Source organism: Meriones unguiculatus, chromosome 14, assembly GCF_030254825.1.
Source record: "Meriones unguiculatus strain TT.TT164.6M chromosome 14, Bangor_MerUng_6.1, whole genome shotgun sequence".
NCBI lineage: Eukaryota > Metazoa > Chordata > Mammalia > Rodentia > Muridae > Meriones > Meriones unguiculatus.
The window spans coordinates 67,278,602-67,304,036 of NC_083361.1; the positions used below are offsets into that span (position 1 = coordinate 67,278,602).

A 25,435-nucleotide genomic window follows, 5' to 3' on the forward strand; every position below is an offset into this window, starting at 1 on the left:
ACTTAAGAGTCAACTGAAAGCCAGTAGCCAAAGGAATGGATTTTGATAGCTCACGCAGGGTCCCTGAACCTGAGCTTCATAGAGTCATAAGACATTAAAGCAGAGAGGGTTTTTAATATTCACCACATCTCCTTCTTAATTAAGCTGGCAGGGAGGTGAAAGGGGGCATTTGAATGAAGGGGAGCTGCTCTTGGCACAGCCTCAGCTCCAAACAAGCTTCTGTTCTCCATTCATTCCCCCAAGCCACCTGAAGGCAGTGTCAGGAGGGGGGACATGAACTACAGTGTCGTCCCATCAGAACCCAGTCATAGCTAGATGTGGTGACCCAGGCCTATCGCCCAGCTCTCAAGACTCTAATCCCAAGAGTTCGAAGTCAGCCTGGACTAAGTCCTTTTTAGGAATGCTGTAGCTGATTACCATAGTACCAGCCTGACATTATGATTTCCTGGGTTCCATTGAGTATGGTAGTGTACACCTGTAACCCAAGCACTCAAGCAGGAAGAGAGGGAAGAGCAGGAGGAGCAAGAGGAGCAGGAGGAGCAAGAGGAGAAACAGGAGGAGGAGGAGCAGGAGGAGCAGGAGGAGCTGGAGATCTTCCTCAGCTACATAGCAAATCTGAGAACATCTTAAGCTACATGAGTCCCTCTCTCAAAAACACAAGGTACAGAGAGAAGAACCTAAGCACAGACAGTCCTGGGGCCACCACCATCATTCGTCTTTGGTTCACCTTCTGGCTCTGCCCTCCATGTCCTGATTGGCTCCTTAGCCATGCTAAGGAATAAAATCTTTTAGTAGAGAAGGGTCCAAGCACAGCATCCCAGGCCCTTACCCACCTTAGAGAGCAGGTGTTCCGGTCCCGGCCAGCACTCTAGTCATATGGAAGAGGGTTTTTCCACAGAACCTGGATCCTTGGCCTGATGTTCTTCATCGGGTCACCCCACCCCCCCCTTCATCTTCCAAGCCTTCCTTCCAAGCCGTATGTGGACGGCTGAGGGGAAGAGCTAGACTTTTGGATGACCCTAAGGCCTGATGGATGTTGTCCAACTTGACCAGACACTGAGAGGGAACTGCTGTAGAGAGCAGGTAGCCTGCAGCTTGGGAATCAGAACCATCTAATGTAGATGGCCAGTCAGCCTCCACGGTGGGATGAGAGGCGGCCACTGGAATCTGGTTTCCAACATCGTTTCTGGTGGTTCTTCTAGCCTGAGTCTCTCCTTGAGAGTCTACTGGCTGATTCTGAAGTTCTCTACAGGGGAATAGGGGGAAGTCACCTTCCACCTCCCACGCCAGAGACAGAGCCTCGCTTCCAAAGCACAACTGCTCTTGACCTTGGATTAAGTGAGTACTTTTGTCCCTAGGAACAAGACAGAGGTTTCTGCCACCACCACCCCCGATAGCTTCTATAAAACATGCCTTCAAAGACAATGGACAGTATTAAAAAGGCTGTCACCTCTTAGGGAGATCCAGAAGTTAGGCAGGCTGCTTTCCTGCCGGGCTGCCCTCGGTGCCAAAGAGTTGGAATCTCCTTCAAGTCTCTCAAGCAGAATGTGGCCAACTAAAAGCTCTCTCTTCCTACAGGCAGATTGAGGGACTCAATCTAGAGAAATGCTGACCTGGCAGATCTGTGGCAGGGAAGGCTGCTGCACCGGGCGGAAGGGGCAGGCCAGGGAAGAGGCAGGCCCTGCAGGTGGCCTAAAAATCCTCAGTCTCCCTCAGCTGAGAGTACGGCTCAGTTGGCAGAGTGCTTGCCTAGCATGCACAAAGCCCTGGGTTTGACAGTCCATGCCTGTAAACCCAGCCAACCAGAGGTAGAGGACCAGAACTTCAGGGTCATCCTTGGTGACATAATGACATCAGCCAAGGCTACATAAGACCCTTTCTCAAAGATGAAAATAAATAAAAAAAAAAAATCTCAGTCTTCTACCATCCCTGGGCAGAGAGAGGCTCACTCCACACTCCTGTACGCTGGGCCCCGCCTCTTTTTCACACGAGCCACCTTCTATTTAAAAGGGGGGGGAACTCCACACTCCTTTTGGCTCCTCTTGCTGCTGTTGTTTTCAGAACCTAAAGGGAGGAGGAGCATTCAGTGTTGTCAGTGGGTGGGGTTGGGATGGGAGCCTCAGGCCAGTCCTGCTGCAGAATTGAGCCCCTCCAAACCTCATAACTGGGGCTGAACCCTGTCTGTGGATAGCGCCGCTGGGTGGTGAGCAATGCCTCCAGAGCCCAGTAAGGAGGTGTCATGTCTAGCACTTGCCTCTGTCACCCCATTCATACCATCACCCTCACCCAGGCCCACAGGAACCAGTCAGGAGCTCCTCCACCCCTATCTCAAGGCATCGTCCTCCTCCCCAATATCCTTACCCCAGGATACCCACTTGGTTCCCCCAAACCAACCCTCATTGGCTTCTGTAGCTAGTTTTGATATTTCAGCAGAGAGAATCCCCCATGTCTCTAGGACCTGGTTGCTTCTTGTGGGCTTCACCTCCATTCCTGGGGGGCAGGGGTGTGGACTCGGACTGCGACGAGGATGGAGAGGGCTATAACCAAGGGAGAGCTTGGCACTGAGTTATGGCCTGAGCTTGGTAGACCTTCCCTGAGCCTTCCCATTGCCTTCCTCTTGGGAGATCCACCTACCATCTCAGATACCTAGGGGCCCCTACTCTACCAGAAGCCAAACTAGGAAGATGCTCCTCTGCCAGATAAGGCTCTGGCAAGGTGTAATGTCTGCGAAAGGGTAACTGGTGCACTCAAAGGCCTGTGAGGAATGAGCCATCCTCAGATGTATGCAGCAACCAAGAGACCAAGGCCGTCAATACAGCCTCCCTCAGCACTGCATTGCAGAAGCTCCCGGGAGACCTGAGAGTGGTCCTGTCACGCATGTTGTCAGACCCAATCCTCTTCTGCAGCCCATGGGCCCTTAGCAGCTTGTCTACAGGCGTGCCCACCCAGTCTCGTTTCTCCATGCCACACTGGCCACTGGGCTCCCATTTGTGTTATGTAACCTACCTGCTCTTCCCACTCGGTTATTCAGGTTAACACGTCACTTTTCTTTTGGTCATCCCATTAAAAGAAGACAAATATCCCTGCTCTCGTACTCTCGCTTTTTGCTGTGGCTTTTGCAGTTGATCATTTCTTCTGAGTTTCTTTGATGACTCTGTCCCCTTCCACACCCCTGGCAAATAACGGACAAATAACCTCAACCCAGTGTTCTTCAAACTGTGCTCCAAGGAATCTGCAATGGGGGCGATCTATGACATCCGCACATGAGTCATGGAGGGGCATGGAGTGGGGTAGGGTTGATAATTTGGGGGAATCCTCTGATAGAATCTATCAGGGCCACCCCAGTTGTCTGTCTTTTGAAACCCACCAATAAGGTGAGTTTATTTTATTCTTGTAACAGATAAGAAAACTAGGACCCAGGAAAGAACGTTTTCTCAGCCTAGGCACAGACTCTGTACAGCCACCTGGGAAGCTGAGGGGTGTAAGTCCAGTTATCCCATTTTACTGATGATGACCCCAAGGCAGATGTGGTAGGCAACAGGACTGACTCCAAAGCTCATGGCTCTTCAGCTGTCTGTCACACAACAGAAAGAAGCAGGGGCCTGTACCTCCGTCTGGGTCACATCAGTCAGGATGTTTGGGAAGCGCTTTTCTGTGGCCAAGAACTTCATATTTGTGTGCGACAGAGTCGGGGTCCCTTCTATGAGCTAAGAAGAAGGTCTTAGAGCCAGAATCTGCTGGACTCTGACAAGAGGTCATTCCCCAGCCAAGTCCCACAAGGTGAGAGAGAGAGAGAGAGAGAGAGAGAGAGAGAGAGAGAGAGAGAGAGAGAGATTGATTTCCATCTGGACTCCAGAGGTCACCACTAGGTGTCATTCCTCAGTTGCCAGACAACTTGTTTGAGACAGGGTCTCTCCTGGGCCTGGGGCTCACAGGTTCAACTATACTGACTCACCAGTGAGCCCCAGGGATGCAGCTGTCTCCACCTCCTCACCCCCACTGCCCCCACCAGCACTGGGATTGCGAGCATGCACCACCACCCCTGAATTTTTTTAGGTGGGGTTGGGGTTTGAACTCAGGTTATCATGCTTGCACAACAAGCACTTTCCCCACTGAGCTGTCTCCCAGCCCAGATTCCCCTGCGTTTGAACACACAGAGAGCATGCCTTTTCTCCTTCCACCGCTGTCCTCAGCTGGGTGCCACCTGGGTCACTGAAGAGTCCATTGGTTTTGACACACAAGCTCCGGTTCTCCTCATTGCTAGAACCGATTCCCTTCTGTGATTGCACTGAATGAAAATTTTTCAAAGGATTTAAATTCTTATTTTGTTCTTAGAAAGTTTTCCCTCTCAACAGCTAGTAAAGGACGGTGTAGAAAGTTTGGTAAAGATAAACACTGAAGTGGAAGAAAGAAAGAAAAAAAGGAAGGAAGGAAGGAAGGAAGGAAGGAAGGAAGGAAGGAAGGAAGGAAGGAAGGAAGGAAGGAAGGAAGAAATCTATTCTAAACTTTTCACTCCAAAGATCAATGTCATTATTTCTGTCTATTCTTTTTCTTTCTCCTGAATGTGTGTAAGAATAAACAGGGCGATATCCTACATAATATCATGCAGCTTGCTTTTCTGGTGATTAACACACAAGTATGAACATGTCTGCACACCAGTTTCTGTACTGGGTGATTTCCGACACCAAGCTTCTTTCTGGTCACAACAGGGGACACAGTGAGAGGAATAGAAAGTTTGCCTTGTACTCAAGGAGCCTGCGGTGTGGGTGAGAGACCATCTGCAGGGAATTCTCCTAGTCAGCATGGTGCAGGGAGTCCTAGCTCTTTGCCCAAGTCCTGCTGCTGATATTGCAAGAGCCAGTGAATTTTTCCACACACATACAAAAAAAAAAAAAATCACAGCTGCCACCAGCCAGTTCACATGGAGCTGAGACTCAGCTGAAGTGCCGTTTGGTATCACTGAGGTCTGCAGGGGCTCCTCCCAAAGGAAATGTGTCTCCGTAAGCCCGAGACCCAAACTTGCTGCTCTGAATTGGCCCTGGTTCCCTGGTTCTCCTGGGAGTGTCCAGCGCCGAATGACAAGTATCCCTCATACCACTCGGCCCTCAAAATGAACCAAACAGTTCATATGCTGCTCTGATAAATAATCAATAGCCTGACATCACAATGGAAGAAAGATGGGCTGAAAAGGACTCGTTGGCAGATGGCATGGTGGTCCCAGATATGGCACAGGCCTGGGAAAGTTCTGAGGGAAATTTTTGCTCACCCTCCATTCTGCTTTCTGTGGTGCTTTGGAACAGATGGCCACAAAGAAATAGCCCCTCTGTGGAATGTGTGAAATGTCCCCTGCTTTGGATGCTGCTGGCAATATGGCACCATATATCTCCCTTGGATATATAAGGGACTCCAGAAAGACATGAAAGTTGCCCAACTGAGATAGGATGGGAGGGGATCTAGAAACTGTGTGGAGGGGAGCTATCAATTTCCCTCTACAGGAGGAGAAATAGGAGCCAGTTTCAGAGACAGAAAGTAAAGGGTGCCTGCCAGGATCTGGGAGGAGGGAGAAATATGGGGTGGTTGTTTAATCAATGCAGCTATTCAATTCTGTGAGAAGAAAATGGTCCAGGAGATGGATGGAGCTATTGGGAACTCAATGGGATGGCTGCTTGAGGCTGTTAACTTGTATCCTTAAAGTGGTTGGAATGATGCATTATATAGTATGTGTATTTTAACACAATTCTGAGGGGTAGTCATTAAAAAAAATGAGGGCTAGGGATGCTAGGACTTTAGTGCAGTTGGGGAAGCGCTTGCCTAGCATGCAGAAAGCCCTGGCCACACAGGCCAGATAGAGAGGTCCACACCTGTAGTCCCAGCACTTGGGAGGTCAAGACAGGGAATCAGAAGTTCAAGGTCATTCTTAGCTACATATTGAGGCCTAGACCAGCCTGAGTTAAGTGAGCCCATTTCTCAAAATAAAATAAAATAAGATAAAGGAAAGGCAGATTTGTCTACAAGACCAACCCTAGGAATGAAACGCGGGTTGAGAAGAGATAGGGCAGCAGTGAGGAGCAGCCGATCTGACATCCTGCTGAGAAGTTCTTGGACACCAAGCCTGACAACTTTTCTGATGATGGTCACATAGCCAGAGCAAGCCAGCCAGAGGATAGGGACATGCTGCAGACAGCTGGAGGGGGGGATGGGGGAAGAGATGGCTTGTGAGTGCTTGTGGCTTTTCCGCTGGCTGCTCCTCTTCAAGCTGTGATTCCATGGTGTTCTGCGAGGGATTCAGGCACAAGCGTCACCCCTTTAAGGGCACACTCATTCCTGAGAACACTGTAGCAGGCATTCAATGTGCTTCTCTTAACCCGTGGTCCTATCCTCCTTTGGTGGTGCGAAGAATGGAACACCTGTTGTTAACTCTTTTAACTTCTGCCCTTAGCTATAGATAGACTCAGATCCTAATCCATTATTTTGTTTTTAATTTTTATTTTATTCTATGTGTGTGGTTTTTTTGACTGCGTGTATATGCTTGCACACACACACACACACACACACACGAACGCACACAGGCAGCATGCATTTGCACACACAAATAAATACATAGACATATAAGTAAATAAGCAAACGAACAAATTTAGGACAATACTTTGTCAGAGGCCCTTTAATGACGCCCAGGATACTCTGTTCAGCAACATCTTCATCAGTAACCTCCCTGCACATGTGGGAAGTGGGGACCAGTTAGCCTGTTTAACCCTTCTGTATAACCAGAACCATCTGACTTCTACTCCAGCCCTGCTAACCCTGGACTGTGTGATGCCAGGTTAACCACCTCTCTGAACCTCTCGTCCCCTTGATTCTAAAATAGAACTGATGACCGTGAGCCTCTTCCAAGACTAATTTCTATTCAAGCGCCATTGTAAAGGGTTCCTTCCAGGAGCTGGGAGGAGGAAGAAATACTGGTTGGTTGTTTAATCAATACGGGCTTTCAGTTCTGTGAGAAGAAAATGGTCCAGGAGATGGATGGAGCTAGTGGGAATTCAACAGGATGGCTGCTTGAAGCTGTAAATGTGTATCCTTAAAGGGGTTAAAATGCCTCATTTTCTAGTGTGTGTATCTTAACATAACGTGAGGTCCAGCCTCTACCTAGAAACACCCCGGGGGCAGAGTTGGAATCATGAAGGAGGAATGGCCAAGGATGAGTGAGATCCAGTACCTGTCCTCCATGGACAGTCTCCTTACAAAGGCAAACAAATGCCCTAAGCAGCATATGCTCCTACTGTGATTAAGAACAATGGTGAACTTGGTCATGATAGCAGTTCTTTGTAGACTTCATGGAGGAGAGGCTCCATTCAAAGATGGATCCTACCTGGCCGTGGTATCCTCTCCAACAACACGTGAGACAGAGTCATCTCCTAAAGCATTGAGCCTTCCCAACGCCATTAAGTCCCTCCAGAGAGGCTTTCCAGGACTCAGCCCAGTGCAGTTTCTAGCTTCCAGTGATCCTACAGACTTGATCTGTCTGTGGAGCCTTTGGCTCCTGCACCACAAGCTTGCAGATGGTGGATTCCTGTTAAAGGAGGGGGAGGCACAGAAAACCAAGAAGGACTTGGCACTTTCTGAAGGAAAGGCACAAATTCCTGACACGTGAGGACCAGAATGCAGGCTCTTCCAAGAAGAGAGAGCAGTGCCGCTGCAGGCCCATCATGGGATGCAGAGGTCCCATCCATTGTCCACTGTTGACCCATCCTGGATAGGACATGATGTGACTGGTGCCTCAGGGAAGAGTCCAGGATCTGTGTTGGTATTGGTCATGTATTAGAGCTCACCTCAGCCTCCAGTCCCTCTGGAAGTTGATAGCTCATGGCACAAGATCTCCAGCACCAATCTCCACCATTACTATAGACTGCCCAGCCTGGCCCAAGGCCAGGTAAACAATCTTTCTTATCAGGCAGGGAATTCTAAGGGCTCAGAGCTTACCTCTGGGAGCTGGGAACAAAAGCTAAACTTTACCATAGAGTCAATTCTGTACTTCTCAGAGGGGTCGTTCTGTGATACCCTGATCAGCTACACAAAACTCCACAGGCATGGGCTATGTGTTCTATGAAGTTTGTCCATGATTCTGATTGACTCTCAAAAAAAAGAAAGAAAGAAAGAAAGAAAGAAAGAAAGAAAGAAAGAAAGAAAGAAAGAAAGAAAGAAAGAAAGAAATGACCCAAAAGGAGCTCAGAAGATGTTCTCTGTAAAGTCGTTCCTAGCATCTGAACTCAGAGGTCCAAATTAGGGTTCAAGGAATGAGGCTTGATTCCCTGTAACCTCCCACTACTCTCTACCGGATCCCTAAACTAAAGATTACTCTGCACAACTGTCCTAAAAGCTGAAGGAACTGGTCCAATTGGCTATATCCCAGGCCCATGACCTCTGCTTTTCCCAGGAGCTCAGCTGTCACCCCACGATGTCTGGTGGGAGCTTCTTTCAAGCAGGTATTTCCACCAAGACTCTCAACTTTCATTAATCTTTATTAAAGATCATTTTAGAAGTGTGGGCTCAACTGCCACCAAGGAAGGCCATCAAGGGCATCATCACTCTGAGTCCCAGCCCCTCCCCCACTACCTCCTAGTCTTGCCAGGTTGGCAGTGAGCACTGAGTAACCAGATCTGAGCTCTTGGCCTAAGATCCCTGCCCCCAGAAAAAGTTTTTGGTGGAAAGTTCAGGCTAAAGAACACTTCTTTCCAAAGACCCAAGTCTCATATTTATATAAGGTCTGAAATTAATACAGAAAAAAATGTCCTGGAGTGGAAGGCTGAGACAGGAAGAGGCAGGTCCTAAGTCCCAGAGTCCTTTCCACAGACAGAACAGGCCAGAGCTGAGTGGCCCTGGGTGGGTAAGCCAGGAACCAGAAACTGTGCCCAGGGCTTCTCCAATTCAACAGGAAATTCCTAGGACTCTGAAAGTGAGCACAGGGAAGGTGTGGAAAAGCTTTAGTTGAGTCTGTGCCCACTTTTCTCCAGGCGTTCACTTTGGAGTCATAGATGGCTGTAGCCATTGCTTCATGACCAGTCATTGTGAAGTCTTCCTACCGGGTGGTGCCTGATGAAGCAGCCTTAGCCAGGACAACGCCCAGTTCTCAATGCTACTTTGTGACACCTGACCCATCCTACCTGACTCCTAGTCCTCTCTGAGCAGGGGAAGAGTGAGAGGGATAGTCCCCAGGCCACACGAATGCTCCAGGCATTTTGAAAACCCTGCTTATTATACTCCTAAAGACTTTCTAAACTTCCCAGAGCAGAAGAGGCAGGTGACACTCAACAGTAACCAACATCCTTGAGCTTAGCACTACTTCCATTCCCAGAATGAACCCGAAAGAGTGATTCATTCATTCATTCACTCATTCACTCAACAAATACTGAGTTCCTCTAGTATGTAAAACACTGTTCTAGAGGCTATGAATAAAACAGATAAAAGTCTCTCCTGCATAGAGCATAACTCTAACAAGAGAAATAGAGATCAAATCAAAGAAAAAAAGGCAATGATTTGAAATGATGGTACAGGTAGGGTATCCAAAGAGTTTCTGATCTCTGATTTTTTGGAGTATTCCCACATGCATAATGAAGTTATCTAGAAAATGGGTCTTAAATGTAAACAATAAATTCATTTCTTTCATCTTCACCTTATACATAGCCTGACGGTGATTTTGATACTGGGCATGAAACATTTCATGGTGAGAAATTTGACACTTGGGGAATTTGTGTTGGTGCTCAGTTTTGGATTTTGGAGCTTTCTGGATTTTTTTCAGACTAGGGGTACCCCACATGTGATGCCATTGACTAGGGGTACTTTATTTGTGATGTGACAGTTTTGGGGTGCTCCTCAAAGTGAACAGGTGGACATGATAAAGAAGAAATATGAAAGGAAGGGAACATTTGAACTGAGGCTGCAGATTGAAAAGTAGACATCCATGGAAGGTTCTAGAAGGCTGTACCGGGAAAAAAGAATGACTTCAAATGTTGCTCAGTTAGAGGCAGCAGTCAGCATGCTGAAGGCACAGCTAGAAGGGAGCTGGAATCGGGGGCAGATGCTTCACTTTATTCCCGGGACACTCATCTTTATCCAAGAAGTCCCTAAGCCAAGCTCTCTTGATGGAAGCTCCTGTCCCACGCTCAGCACCTCTCATTTAAGAGACCCATTTGATACCAGCTTGCTTTTTCCCAATGTCCCTGTCCCCTCCCAGCAGAATCTAATTATCCAGGGGCCCTAGTGACTCCTGGGAGATTTGAAAGTATGGAAAGGCATCTTAGAGCGGGTTATCACAGGAAGTCATCTTCCTGTCTCCCACCGATGGAAATTCCAGACAGTGATGATAAGAAACTTGCCCACGACCACAAAGGCAGCAGGTTTTGAGACAAGGTATGAACCCATGGTATGTTCTTAAGACATTATCTCCCACCATACTGCACTGTCTCCTCGGAAACTGGAAAAGAGGCTGTTTCAGGAAGTTGTATATAGCCTAGGTCCAGAGTGGACCCCAGAACATCCTATACCTTATCACAAATTAGCCAAGTCAAGAGATATTAGCAGTGAGATATGTACCTGTGGGGTAGAGAGAGTCAAGAGAAATCAGTGCTATCTTCTCAAGTAGTTAGGGTCTGCTCCTGCCAGCATTCCGCTGTGCTCCCTCCTACCTCCACAAACAAAGCATCCTCTACAAACATTCTTTTTACCAACCATCCTGACGGCCCCTACAAGGACGGTAGCAAGGCGTGTCTGCAGCCCAGCTCTTGGTGTGGATGGTGGCCGCTCTTGTGCAACTGGCCTGGTGGATGCCACCAAGAGCCACCAGTTTGGGATGATAGATTTGGTTCTATAATGGGGTTATAACTTGCAGTTGAGTGCAGGGAAAGCAAGGGCCCAGAGCCCAGCAAGAGCCCTCCCTCTGTATGAGTAGAGGGTCCCAGAGCAACCAAGGAATCCAGCTTGCCAACTGCCTTCTGCAGACTGTGAACAGCAGCAGCAGAAGCAGGCCCCCCCAGGCCTGCATCCTCCAGCCTCAAGACACACTGGAATTTGTATCGATCTCTCTGTTTTATAAGCTGACTCAGGATAAATTCACTCACTTCTCTGTATTGCACATCCTTTTCGTCCTGCTCATTTCTGGTTTCCTTTCATTTCCTCCGTGGATTTCTGAGCTCTCCCGTTTCTCTCCTTCGAATATAGTCTGTGTTTTCTTTTTCTGACTCTCTCCTTCACACAGAGACTCTCTCCTCTGGCTCACACAGAGGCAGCCTTTAGTCTCCCATCTTACCCAGGTTCCCTTTCTTCTAAATCTGACATTGTCCTATCTCCTCCTCATTGGTTGAAATGTATTTGATGGATAAATATTGAGTAAGTGAGACTGAAAAATCATAGATGGACTGGGAATGAAGAAGTAAATAACTGTAGCCATGAGACTAGTACTTCAGATCAAGCCCAGCCACCTACAACTTTGTGACTCTGGGCAAGTTAATTAACCTCACTGATCAGACACCAGCTATTTAGAGAGGATAGCAACACTTATCTTTTGCAAGGTGCTTTGGCCGTTTGGGTTTTGTTTGTTTTCTGAGAGTCTCATGGAGGCCAGGCTAGCCTAGATCTCACTGTGTAGTCAAGGATGATTTTAAAGTGATGATCTTCTTAACCTCTCTCTCCCAAATGCTGGGGTTCCAAACATGTACCACCATGCCTGACTTGGAAGGTAGCCTTAAGGATGAGAAACAGACTTGGTAAAGCTAAGAACAGAACTTCTGACCCACAGCAGGTCCTTTGCAGCTCTTTAGACTGTTGATGAAGCCATCATGTAAGCTGATTCTTGCTGTAACTGCTCCTTATTCCCTGAAGACAGAAAAAAGTTAGCAGTCCTCAGTGGCCATGGAAGTCCTGAGAGCTACTGAGAACCCCACATCACTGGAGACAGAGGTGGCGGCATCTGGCTCCCAATTTATAGTCGACAGTTTTACTTGAAGTCACATCCTATACCCAGTCTGAGTGAACGTCATGAGTCCTCATTCAAGTAGGAGATGTGTTCTCACTGCCTTCTCTCACTGAGTGTGACATGGCCATGCCCTTGAGGCATCCTTTAAATTAAAACTAGGCATGCATCACTCTTGAGTTACTACACAGTGGATGAGGGAGAGCTTCCTAGGTGCAGAGGCCCAAGGCTTAGGATCTTAGTAGGTAGTCAGCCTGGACTCTAGGTGAAATGCAGCAGTGGGGGGTGGGGTTCTCGGTGAGGGAGAATCCTGTCAGACAAGATTCTATGATTCAAGGAGACACATCTATTGAAGGCCATACAGCGTCTCTCATTAGATTCCCACGGCGGCCCTGCGCTATGCAATCGATCCTGCCGTATCAGCACTATAGAGGTAGGAAGCAGAGCCTCAAGGAGACTAAATAATTGTACCAGGGCTGTGTGTTCCTGTTTAAGTGTCACAGCTGTGACTTAACAAGATCTGTCTGACTCCGGTGCTGAACTCCCGAAACTGCATCTTACAGCCTCTCCCAAACCCCTCGCGAATCTTCCTTGGAATCAACCCCCTCCATGCCCCATAAACAGTTGACTTCATAGATTAAAGCATCTATGAGAGAGAAGCCACCAGCCAGGATGTGTTTCTTCATAAATTGGTTTTAACATATGAACCAGCAAAGAACAAGCAAGCCTAGTTGGGTAGGCCTGTAATCCCAGGAGGCTGAGGCAGGAGGATCATCCAGTGAGTTCAAGCCTAGCCTGGGCAACTAAGCAAGACTCTATTTCAAAATGAAAAGTGAAAAGGGGGGTGAGGATGAAGCTGGGTGTAGGACCCTTGACCGGACAATAGGAGGCTGTAGGTTCCATCAGCAGATCCTCAAAGCAAAAAGAAAAGGCATAGTCAAGAGGAGATTGTTTCTTACCAAAGTCCTTAGGACATCTTCTAGGGATGGCTTTGTACTGGACCTCAAAAAAAGAATCAGACGAGTCAGGAAGAGAGCTGAAGGGAGAATGTTGTACATGAATAGAACTGCTTGGCAGAAAGGAGGTTAAGGAAAGGGCCAGACCAGAGGCAAGCAGAGCACTACCGGAGACAAGGACAAGGCCACATTAGCATAAAGCTGACATCACAAACACCCAGCTGAGAGTCCCTTCTCTGCATCTCCTTTTCTTTTTCCCAGTGGTGCCACCTGCTCTTGCCCTCATCCTCACCCCCTACATGCCCTCTCATTCCTTAAACATGGCAGGACCCTCATGCCCTCCCTCCCTCTCTGTCCTCCCTGAGTACAGACAAGGGCAACCAGCATCTTTCCACAGTGTGAGATTCTCCCAGAGAATGGTCTGGCCTATAAAACCCTGGCTGTTGAAACAGAGCAGGCAAGCATGAGGAGATCCCTAACCAAAGAAGTCCAAAGAAGGAGATATGGAACTTATTCTGCCCTTGGATGTCAAAAGCTACTCCACTCCATGAAGTCAGCATTTAGAATCTCAGAATGGGTCTTCCTCCCATTTCCAAAATGGAAAATCAGTCGATGGAGTGCTTGCCTAGAATGTACAAGGCCCGGGATTCAGTCTTCAGCACCATATAAACTGAGCATGCTGGTGCAGGCCTGTAAACCCAGCACTCAGGAGTTAGAGGCAGGAGCAATGGAAGTCCATGTTTATGCTAAAATACATGGCGAGTCCAGAGGTCACCTGTACTTCATTAGATCCTGTCTCAAAAAAAGAAAACAAACTGAATGCTCAATGTCCATTTTGGTCGGTTAGGACTCAGTACCCCTCCTGCATATCCGCTCTGTCTAGGTTCGGGTTTGCCTGACCCAGACATAGGCTACTCTGGGGGAAGAAAAGCCCCTTCCCAGTCACTGGCCCTTCTCTGCCTGGAGCTTCTAGAAGGAAACCAACCTATGGCCTTGACTGGTTTATCTACAACAGCCCTCAGCCCACCACTGGTGCCTTTGCCACAGGGCTCACTTAATTAGCTAGAAAGTGGGATGTATTTGCAGAGCTAGGGTTAGACTTGGAATATGTCAGTGATAATAAAGCCCTTAATAAATTGGGAATAAAGGAATCAAAGACGAGAGATGGAAGAGATGAAGGGAAGGAGGGAGAAAATGAGGAGAAGAAACGGGAAAGTATGAAAGAAAAAGGAGAACATACAAGAAAAATAACATTAACTCCAAGCAAGCGTGCAAGTGTGTGTGTGTGTGTGTGTGTGTGTGTGTGATGTCTCCAAGTCATTACACAAAGACTATAAACAGTTCCTCTGTGTGTTCCACAGTGAAGTAGGACTGAGCTGAGATATGAAATCAGCTTCCGGTCCCCCTTTTTACCACCACCCCACCTTGTCTGAGATATATGGGAGATGAACAATTGGATGTCCCCTCTTCCAGCTGGCCCTTCTCCATGCAAGATGAGAAATCCCAGTGTCAATGACACTTACCAACACAGATATCAGAGTAGATTTCATTCCTGGGTGGGTGAGAGCAGGAACGTCTCTGCTGGAGATTAGCCCGCAAAGAGATGACTAGATGAGGAATGGTAGCCAGGGAAATGAGTGACTTGGTCCTTTCTCCAAGACTTTCATTAAAGGCACTGAATGCCTTGGTGCATTGCAAGCTTTATTGGCTCACCAAGCTGCCGAATCCAGTGTCCACTCATCCACACAGTGAGGCCATGTCAGGTACTGTGTGGTGCAGGTACAGGGTCCCCTTGCAAGTTAACACCGCCCGACAGTGTTAACTTTCAACCTTCAGCAGGCTGTGTTCTGCATGTGGAGGCAGAGCTAGCACGTGTAAAAATCAGAGAGAAAGAAATGCCGAGGACAGAGCAGATGCAGGTCCAGCTGAGAGACAGAGCCACGGGGCGGGCCCTACCGACTGACGAGGCTCCGTGTAGGAAGTGGGAACCTCCAGGGTCAGAGCAATCTCGGGGCATGCACCCACTCACATGATCAGTCTACCGTAAGGTGGACTCCAGCGGGCGTGAAGATGAAGGCAGCCCAGCCCTATGGGGCTAGAAAATATGCAGGACAGAGAAAGGAATGGAGAATAAGGTTTCATTAGATGGAAAAAGAGAAGCACCTATTGTCTTTCTCCTATATTCATTTTATATTTGCATAAGTTATTTCCAGCATGCTGGTAAATCTGCTCTCAGGAGAAAAAAAAAAAAAAAAAAAAGATCTTCCACCTCATGGGTGTTTGCTGATTACTGTAGTGTAAACACTCCCATATAACACCCAAGTGCAAACTGCAAATGTGACAGTTGCTGGATGTGGATTTGAAAAGAGATGCTTTATACTGACTGTGGTGAGCGGGTAAAGTTGAGTGTAGCCCTGCCAACGTTTTTCTTGGAATCCTGGTAGGGAAAGGCCCTGGTTTTCACTCCTCTGAGCTGCACCTAGATGGTGACTTTCCTGAAGTCACATGCCATACTAACGTGCCAGTACAGCCATGCCCACTGCGAGCAAGCCACGTTGCTCTAGCTGAGGCTTACAAATGTGAGGGGTGGGGTCTGTTTCCTAGGGCTGCACCCACATGAATGCTGAACCATTGCAAGCCTCCAGTTCTACCTCCCCACCCTCTAAGACCCTGGGCTGAAGGAGCTGACTCCTAAGATACCCCCCTCTTTCTGTGTGTATGTTCATGTGTGTGCATGCATGTGTGTGTGTGTGTGTGTGTACCACTACAATAAGTGTTCAGGAGACAGCAGGGGGTAAGACAGCTGTGATCAGTACTTTGTGAGGCTCACAGAGTCACTTGCCCTCTCATTCTTTAAACATGTCAGGACCCTCATGCCCTCACCACCTTGCTTCTCCTCCTCCCGCAGCACAGAGCTAGCACGTGTAAAAATCAGAGAGAAAGAAATGCAAGGGCAACCAGCATCTTTCCACGAGTGTGGAATTCTCCCAGAGAATGGTCTTGTCTATATAGCCCTGGCTGGTGAAACAGAGCAGGCAAGCGTGAGGAGGCTCCTAACCAAGAAGTCTACGAAAGGGAGAAAACAAACAAACAAACAAACAAACAACTTATTCTGCCCTTGGCTGTCAAAAGCCACTTAGACTGCATGGAGTTAGCAATTAGCATCGCAGAGAATTCCATTCTCTGAGCGCATGGGAGTTAGGAAGAACCAGACCTTGGAACTGCACTCCCGCTATGACTCCACTTTCAACCTACTGTGTGGTCCTCGACAAAATACTGGACCTCTTTGGGCCTTGGTTTCTTCAGCTGTGAAATTAATGCATTGGATTTGAAGTTCACAATGGTCACTCCCAGCTCTGGAGGAAAGAGTTCCGAACACCACAGAAGGTAGAACTGAGAACAGACATCCTCACCGCACAGAGCAGTGGGTAGGGAGCACACCAGATCCACCAAGTTGTGTCCTGTGTCTTGTTTGGATTGGGTGGTGGGTGCCATGAAAAGGTCAGGAGAGCGAGCCATTGGCAATGGAATGATGCACTGGTTAATGGACACACTGGTTAGACAAGGGACGGGTGGTGGGACTGAAACCTCACACTGACTCATCATTCAGGAAGAGGCTAAGGTCCTCCAGGCCCGGACAGGCCTCCTGGAAGGAAGGTCACACTGTAAAAAGCCCGTCGTCATCTTTTCTGATGGAACAAAACTGCCATTTGATCAGCTGAGTTCTGTGGAAACAGAAAATAGGTTGCAAAAGGATGGCAATTGCGAAGAACAAGCAAAAATAAACACTGGTTGGATTAGGATGCAGGAGTAGGGCGATTCTTCCCCACCCTAACCCCCCTTTTCCTGTTTCCCTGGCTTTTGGAAGGGTGGTGATAATAATTTTGAAATGAAAACGGTTTTGTTCTTTGCGGAGCGTCGCCTAGTCTAATCCTCATGGCAGGTAGGAAGCCTCCCCTCCCACAACCATTTTCCCCACTTCCAATCAGAGGGCTCTACGTGGCTCAAACAGGCTGACAGGTGGGTGATGGGAGAAAGAGACACTGGGGGGTGCCTGCTGATGCTAGAGCCTGTGTGTGTACAGTACCAAAGGCACAGTGCCTGGCCCAGATGAGAGGGACTGGCTGGCAAGGCATCTCACCCCATCTGTGGAACAGCATGGGCAGGTCTTGTGTTAATAGGCAGTAAGTGACCCAGCAGGGCCAGGACCTGAGTCTGAGTTTTGACTGAGCTGCTAAAAAAGGAAATCAGAACGAGAGAATGAGCTGCCCTTTCAACAGCATGATCTGATAGAGTCCCTGTCTCCAACTATGAAACACAGGCACGTACGCCAAGACACACAGGCACATACAGAGACAGACGTACAGAGAGATATACATACATACATACATAAAACACACACACACACACACACACACACCACAGCTGAAAAGCAGGAGCCTGTTACTTTTCCTATCAAGCCTCCTAACAATTGTCTCCTGAGAAGGCCAGTTTCTGGCACACAGGGATCCTGGGGCTTTCTGCTGGGCGATGCCCTGTGCCTCTGAACCTCATTGCTGTCCACCTCAGACCTTCCACTCCATCTCCCCATCACCAAGGTCCTACAAATACCATCCCTTCCCAGTGCCTCACTTTTCTTTCCATTGAGAAAGGCCTCTCTGCCCACAAGTGAGTGTAGGCTGGCAAAGTCACTCTCCTTACATAAAAGACTCAGTGAGTCCCAGAGAGGCTTGGAACCCAGACAGAATGGAATTTCTCCTTATTTTCTTTACAACTGAGAAAACACACACAAACACAAGAGCATATTTATTGCGATAATTCTATCCCAAAGTTTTTAAGAAGAAGAAATAAAATTAGTCTTGCTGCCCCTCTGCACCAACTCCCTCCCTCCCCCTCCCCTTTTCATTCCTTCACATTTCCTGGTCTAAGCCAGGGGGAAAAACAGAGCCAGCCCAAGCCCCACAGAGCACCATTGCATCCCAGACAATGTCCGGCTTGTTCAGTGAGCGAGGGAAGAAACACAACTCCGAAACATACACAAAACTTCCAAGTGAAGGGTGTTCTGAGGGAGGAACAGGCTAGCTTTGTGTCTGGGTCTTGGGTAAAGGTCCCTCTGCAAACACACCTCAGGCTGATCTTCCTTGATCCTCCAGAAAAACCATTTCCTAGCCCTGACTGGTTGGCTGACCTTGAACGAGAGCCCCTCTCCAGCTCCGTGTCTCCTCAGAGTACCAGACGTGAGACCCCAGAGATGTTTTTTAAAGTTAGTGTCTAAGTCAGAGAATCCCTAAGGAAAAGAAAGAGATCACTTCTTAGACCTACGGAACTTTCCAGACGTCTTACAGCAAGGGGTGATGTGCCTCTATACCCTCGGCCACACAGAAGGACTTTTCATTTCTCAGGTGATGAATATGTATGGCATCGGTGGAGGATGGATGGTTGAAAAATTTCAAGCTCCACAGACAGGAAAGGGTCACCTTGTCCTGTGCCCAGACTGCCCCTTTCCAGGCAGTCCTGAGTGCAAATGTCTCGCCTTCCCACCATCTCAATGCTCTAAAGGGTGCCCCCGTGATCCCTGCCATCCCTGTGCCGACCGGCCCAGTCTGTGGTGACTAAGCAGAGAGCGACACCTGCTGGACTGGCCGACTCTGACAGAGCTGAAGTGTAGAGGCTAGGTGTCCTGCTCTCTGTGGTAGCAGACCCCATCTGCCCCTTAGTTCCCACTACCCCATCCCCAAGGCTTCCTTTCTTGTTCCTAGACCAGAAGTAAATGCAGATGCCTGGGGCACATGGGTCACACAGCGCAAGTCTCAGAAGCTGTATGTCTGACATGGTTGTGTAACCTCCAGGTCAGTGGTACCATGAGGCCCAGACTGTTTCTACGTGCAGCTGGCTGAAGGCCCATTGCTCCAGATTGTGGCTTGATAAATTCAGTTATGCTTGCTGGCTGGAGCTGAGGATCTCCGTGGTTCAGGGGAGAGAGCTAAGTGGTGGCTGAAACAGATCTGTGTACATAAATGACAACTGAGCAGCTAGTAACAATCAGGAACTCTTGACTTCCAATTCACATGAGACCGCATTTGGGCCAGAAGATGGCCCCAGGAGTCCTAGGTTCTCACTTCCTGGTACTGATTGTTCATCTCACAGCCGGTTCTTCCTGATTCTAGCCAGGACCACGAATCTTGCCTAAAACCTTGACACAGGGTCCTTGCTAAAATGTGCAAGGTTCCTGAATTTGAAGTGGCTGTGTCAGGCCCAGATTCCATCAGGGAAACTAGAGTTTGTCATTTCTCTGCATCTGAAAAGTTGTATTGGTGTTCTCTAAAGGAACAACTCTTCTTCCCTTCTTCCTTTCTTCCTTTCCTTCTCCCACCTGCCTCCCTTTCTCTCCCTCTCCTCTCCTTTTTTCCTCCCTCTCTCCCTCCTCTCTTTCTCTCCCCATTTCTCCCTCTACTGATCTTCATTCCTCCCTCCCTTCTCCCTCCTCCCTGTCCTGTGTCATTAGTGTACTTGAGAATATCAATGTCATAGGTTCAATCCCTGCTCGTGGCTGTTGCTGACTGTGCATGTGTGCATACGTGTACGTGTGAGCACTGGTTAGGAAGCATGCTAGGAAACACTTGAGCACTGAACCATGCCCTAGCTTCTCACGTGGCTTCTTGATACAATTAAGATACATGGTAAAAGCTAAGCGTCTAAGGCTGCTTAGTGAGCCCATGGTGGACTGTTTCAATTATATGTTTCTAATAAGTAGTAATGCATTCTAAAATAATAATAACACCAACTATAGTATAGGAAATATATTGTAGCAGCCATCTGTTGTCATTACCAATTATTACATACTATATACGTAATTATATCCCTCATACTTTCATATGATTGGCATGCATTAACTTTGTCTGCACCAGCATCATTACAAACAGGTGGGAAGTGTGTTTGGGACACGTCAGTGTCTCTAGGCAATAGGGAGTTTTGCACCTCTAATCTTATTGTTAGGTACCTGCTCCACCATTGACCAAACTGTCATTATATATCTTTTTTTTTTTCAGCAGAGGACATCCCCTTGCAGAAGACTCTGTGTGTGTGTGTGTGTGTGTGTGTGTGTGTGTGTGTGTGTGTGTGTCAGAGGGAGGGAGAGAATAAAGCTGATAGAAGTGGAGGCTGTGGGTCCCCAGAGCTTCAGAGAGACGAGACTAACAAAGAAGCCAGGGCAGCCGCTGCCCATCTTCAGTTTGAAGCTCCACATGTTTAAAAAAAAAAAAAAAAAAAAAAAAAAAAAAGCTGATGCTCCCCAGAGTCAAGTCCAAAGGGAGCAAAAAAACAGGTAGAAGGCCATGAGGGAAGAAGTCTCTCTCCCTTTCGTTCAAGCCTTCAGGTGGTAGGCTGTGACCCGTCACACTACAGAGGGGAGGGTCATCTCAGTCTACAAATTCCAGTGTTTATGCAAAACTCCACACAGAAACATGCAGAACAGTGGGTAGACGTGAGCGTCTGTGGTACGTACCATTAGCCATCGCAGGAATTCATTAGGACAAGCCTCCACTGGCCAGAAGATGGGAGGATCTTTGAGTTAGGCTAGGAAAGGTTGAGGGTTTCTGGTGAGAGGATTCTCGGAGGAAACACTTCCCACTGCGACCCCCTGTTACGCAATGCGATTTCGGAGACTTGAGCATGGACCACCTCACTGTGCCTTGACTGTGCAGTTAACACATTTGCTACCTGTTCCAGGTGAACTATGACCACTTTACTCTTGGCCTTTGTGACGCTGAGGGCCATCGCTACAGTGATCTCAGAAGAAGTTCCAGGTGAGAACAATTCTGTGCATGGCGCCTTTATTCAGTGGGGATCGGGTGCTGGGTCCTGAGTGCAGGACACAACTTTGCTTGGGGACCTTGTTCCTCTTTTTTTGGCCTTTTCCTGGCTCCACCCCTATCTAGCTGCAGTAGGAAGAAACCCACCCTTGTTTTACTTCATGCACATGCACTCACACTCAGGCACGCACAGGCACACAGAGCCTGTTGCACAAGCATCTACCATTCCTGGATGTCCTCTAGCAAGGACAGTGGCTGGGCCTCCTTTATGGCACCCTTCCCTCTGGAATCTCATTCCAAACTGCTGCATGGTGAGAATGGGGCAGAGACAAGACACAGGGGGCCAGAGGGAAAGGCTTCCGGGGAACATGGGTGGGATCATCAGAGAGGAGAAAAGAACCTGAGGAACAGATGTGAAAATGATGGTCTTTCCTCTAGAGGTGAGGACACAGCCCTGGTGTGAGTCCCCACCCCTGACTCAAGGGAGGGGTGAAGAACTTTATACCTGGTGTGGGGATCTGGAATACGAGGACTAGACATGTCTGTGTGACCTCCAAACAGTGGGGGTGACAAAAGGACTTGGGTGCTCTTCCTCCCACCAACCTACTGTACTCCAATCCATCACTCCAGGACTTCATGGTCCTGGTAGAAAAAAAAATTTCCATGGTCAAATGGAAAGGCACACAGTATTTTACTCACTCACATACTGGTCTGATTCAGAGCTTTTGAATATGTAGATGTGGGTAGCTGGACCTCCATTAATGCTCAGAGATGCATTAATATCCAGACACTAGCCATCACCTGGGAGATGTGCCCACATCAGCAAAACAGACCGCTAGGGTTGGCTGAGAGCTTCGAGTACCACCAAGTTGGACTCAGCAGTGGCCTCCGGCTATCCCCTGAAGACCACTACTGCAGAGCCAAACTGTGGCCAGTGGTGTCAGGGCTGGGTGGCACATGGAGGTGTTTGTAGAGAGATGGTGGAGTCTGTCCAGACATCAAAAGGTCCAGGCTGGACTCCAGACATTCCTGGCTTCTCTGTCTGTACCCTGCTATGTGTAAACCACCCACAACTATCTTAAACATTTTTATTTCAATCTGCAGCATCCCTTGAAAGGAAAGGTTCTATAAATTTAAGACCTGCCATGAAAGGTGCTGTGTGGAAGGCTGTTCCTCTCCCGTTCCAACAGGATTCGGGAAACACTGCATCTTCTCTTTTGACTCACTTCACAATTTCTATGTTGTCTAGTTCCACCCAGGCCTGCATTTCCAGATATGACTCGGGCAAAAATGTCTGAGTTCTTCCCCAGTCTCCTCACCTTTTACTTCCAAAGCCTTGACCTTATACAAGGTCCAGCTATAAAGCCCAGAGTAGACCTCCCAGAATGGGATATGTCTTTGAAGTTCTGTGTCTCAAGTTTAAAGGTTGTGTAGAATTTTGTATACTCTCAGACAGTTTCTGCCTCTGTGAGAAAATATCTCAGGAAAACAGATTACCTGTGGCAAGGCAAAAAAAACATGCCTGAAAGGTACAGTGGAGAAGAGCAGTTCATCTAATGGTAACATGGAAGCAGACAGGCAGACATGCAGGCAGAAACAGAGACAGACAGAGACAGAAAGACAGAAACAAAGCAGCAGAGACAGCGGCAGGGGACTGTGAACAAGATGTGCACCTCAAAGTCACACCTCCACTGAGCTATCTCCCTCCAATGAGGCCCCACACCCCCCAACTCAGCTATGAGCTGACCAATGGACAAATCCATCTACAAGGTTGGCACCCTCATAATCCAATCACCTGTCAATAACCCTGCCAAACCTCTCATACGTGATCCTTTTCTAGGGAACTCATCATATCCAAAATAAGTACTCCAATATACTTTTTCTAAAAGTACATTCCTCTGAATCAATAATGTCACTGCTATAAGAATAGGAGACTGTTTGTATATGGTTTGGCATTCCCTAGATATCCATAGTTTGAGGTCTTGACTGTGATGTCTCCCCCGTGCTCTTCTGGAACCCTTTCCTGGCTCTAAATTTTGTCTTAAGGTTCAGAGACCAGAGATCTTAAGAGATGCTGAATCTTAAGAGGGTGTTGTGAAACTTCCTGGGAATCCCCAGGTTTCCCCACGGTGGGCTGAATTTGAGACTCTCATATGGCTGCATTTTCAGGACAGGGATTTGGGTGGGGGGCCAGAGATTTGTAATCTCTATAATGCCTAACATATGCGTCTGTCCTCCTGTCCTTCTCTCACAGACCATGACAACTCACTGAGCGTGAGCATCCCTCAGCCATCCCCACTGAAGGTCCTCCTAGGGACTTCCCTCACCATCCCCTGCTACTTCATCGACCCCATGCATCCTGTGACCACTGCCCCCTCCACTGCCCCCCTGGCCCCAAGAATCAAGTGGAGCCGTGTTTCCAAGGAGAAAGAGGTGGTACTGTTGGTGGCCACTGAAGGACAAGTTCGAGTCAACAGCCTCTACCAAGACAAGGTGTCCCTACCCAACTATCCAGCCATCCCCAGCGATGCCACCTTGGAAATCCAGAGCCTTCGCTCCAATGACTCTGGGATATATCGCTGTGAAGTCATGCACGGCATTGAGGACAGCGAGGCCACCCTGGAAGTCATAGTAAAAGGTGAAGGCCTCCCACAGAGATGCCATGTTGCCTGTAGAAAAAAAACAAATGAATGATGTCCCTACCAGTGTGGGCCTTGGTGGATAGCTTTCCCGCTCAGCCCCTCTCCACACCCACTTTATCCTTGCCTTCCTCTAATGTGGGGCTGGCAAGGCTGTTCTCTGTAGGGTTGGGACACTGGGGGTGGGACACATAATTTGGTATTGGTAGTTGCAAACAGTCTTTGACTTGTTGTTGTGTAGATCAGTTTTTCCTGTTGCTGTGATCAAAGACCTGACAGAAATCAGCTTGAGGAAGGAAGGAGTTACTTTGGCTCACAGTGCGAGAGGATACGGTATAACATGTTGGGGACAGTATAGCAGTGGGAGGAAGAGGCAGCTGATCATACTGCCTCAACAGTCCTTTTTCTTTTCTCTTCGTTACTCACTCTGGGACTCCGGACCGTGGGATGGTGCCACCTACAGTAAGGGTGTGTCTTCTCTCTTTAGCTAAATCCTCACAGACATCACAGTGGGCCTTGTAAGTGTGCCCATTTTGCACCTGAACAAATGAGTTGAGTGCATGTCTGACATGACCTTAGATGTGAAAGAAAAATGGTTTCCTAAGGTATCATGCAGGTCTCTTTTCCCTCCTCCTCCTCTTCCACCCCTTTATTCTCAGCTTCAGAGGCCAAAGGAATGGCTGAGGACTCACTCCTTGGCCTCCTTTGTCTCTGAGAGATCTCATCTAAGAGATCTCATTTAGTAAGCTCCTGAGCTACTGGAGGAGTAGAACTCTCTGTGTCTCCTTCCCTAGGGGGAAAAATTAGATGGTCCTGGGGTGACAAAAAAAAAAAAAAATCACAAGGAGACAGTTTCTGCTTTAGTTCAAATAGCATTCTTATTGTTGGAATTATTATAGGTGTTCTTAAAGGAATGCCTTGTGAGGGGGTGTGAGCACCCCATTAAGGTGGTGGCATGGGGTACAGAGGAGATGGGGTTCCAGCAAGCACAAACTTCAGTAGTTGAGGATCTATTGACAGCTGATGGCTTCTGGGAGAGGAAGAGTCGGTTTCTTTAAGGGTACAACCCTTGGTAGGTTGTCCACACTCCAGTAGATGGCCCCAGACCCAGACTCAGTGAGAGGGGTAGCCGTGGGTAGAGCTGGAAGAAGTTAGGAAGAAGAGTCAGGGGTAAATGTAATCAAAATACATTGTATGTATGTATGAAATTATCAATAAATTGATAAAAAATATTATAATAATAATTCAGAGAAGAATACTACATCAGCTTGGACCAGATCCTGTCCAAGGTCTCCTTGATTCTTGCCACCATTTCTCGAGGGCTTCAAAAACCAGAGCTCACACCTAACCAGCTCTCTGTGTGCCCCCCAGGTATCGTGTTCCACTACAGAGCCATCTCCACACGCTACACACTGGACTTCGACAGAGCCCAGCGGGCTTGCCTGCAGAACAGCGCCATCATCGCCACACCTGAGCAACTGCAGGCTGCCTATGAGGATGGCTTCCACCAGTGCGATGCAGGCTGGCTGGCTGACCAGACAGTCAGGTGAGACCCAACCCCCAGAAGAACCACCAGGGCTAAGGGCCGGGTGTAAGGAGACTAGCAGGCAATGGGGCGGAACATTGACCAGCACTTAGCTGGTATGGACATGACCCTGTGGCCAGTCTAGGTTACAGATCAGGGTCCAGCCAGTGTCCCATCCCAGCTCCCCATTAGTCATTCTCCTGAGGGAAAACAGTGCCAGCTGCCTTGTTCTGAACCTCACCCCTCTCTTTGCCTGCTTTTCCTCTTGTCGTGTTTCTTTGTTTTTGGTTTGCTTGTCAGTTTTTAACTTCGGAGTTTCCTTTATTTTTCTTTACTGCCTTACATACATAGACTTTTTTTGTAAGACAAGGCAAACATAAATCAAGCGTCGAGAAACATCTTTTCTGAGTGAGTCCTGGGAGTCCCATGGCAAAGCAGAGCAGAGAAAGGCCTTGCCGCAAGGATCCCAGTACAGTGTGGTGAGTCTGTGAAGACAGACTGTCTACCCCTGTGCAAACCCCTGTGTCTACCCCTGTGCAGCC

General features: G+C 48.2%; 1 protein-coding gene across 2 annotated transcripts in view; it reads left to right on the forward strand.

Annotated features, from left to right (window-relative positions):
• The window catches only part of Acan (aggrecan), a 59,515-nt gene that overhangs the window by 5,835 nt on the left and 28,245 nt on the right, over positions 1–25,435 (forward strand). For both annotated transcript variants that reach the window (XM_021643743.2, XM_060367394.1), the window contains exons 2-4: positions 20,647–20,723; positions 22,984–23,367; positions 24,740–24,914. In XM_021643743.2, coding sequence (XP_021499418.1) covers positions 20,654–20,723; positions 22,984–23,367; positions 24,740–24,914 — 629 coding nt within the window. In that variant the 5' untranslated portion in view covers positions 20,647–20,653. The remainder of the gene's footprint in view (positions 1–20,646; positions 20,724–22,983; positions 23,368–24,739; positions 24,915–25,435) is intronic.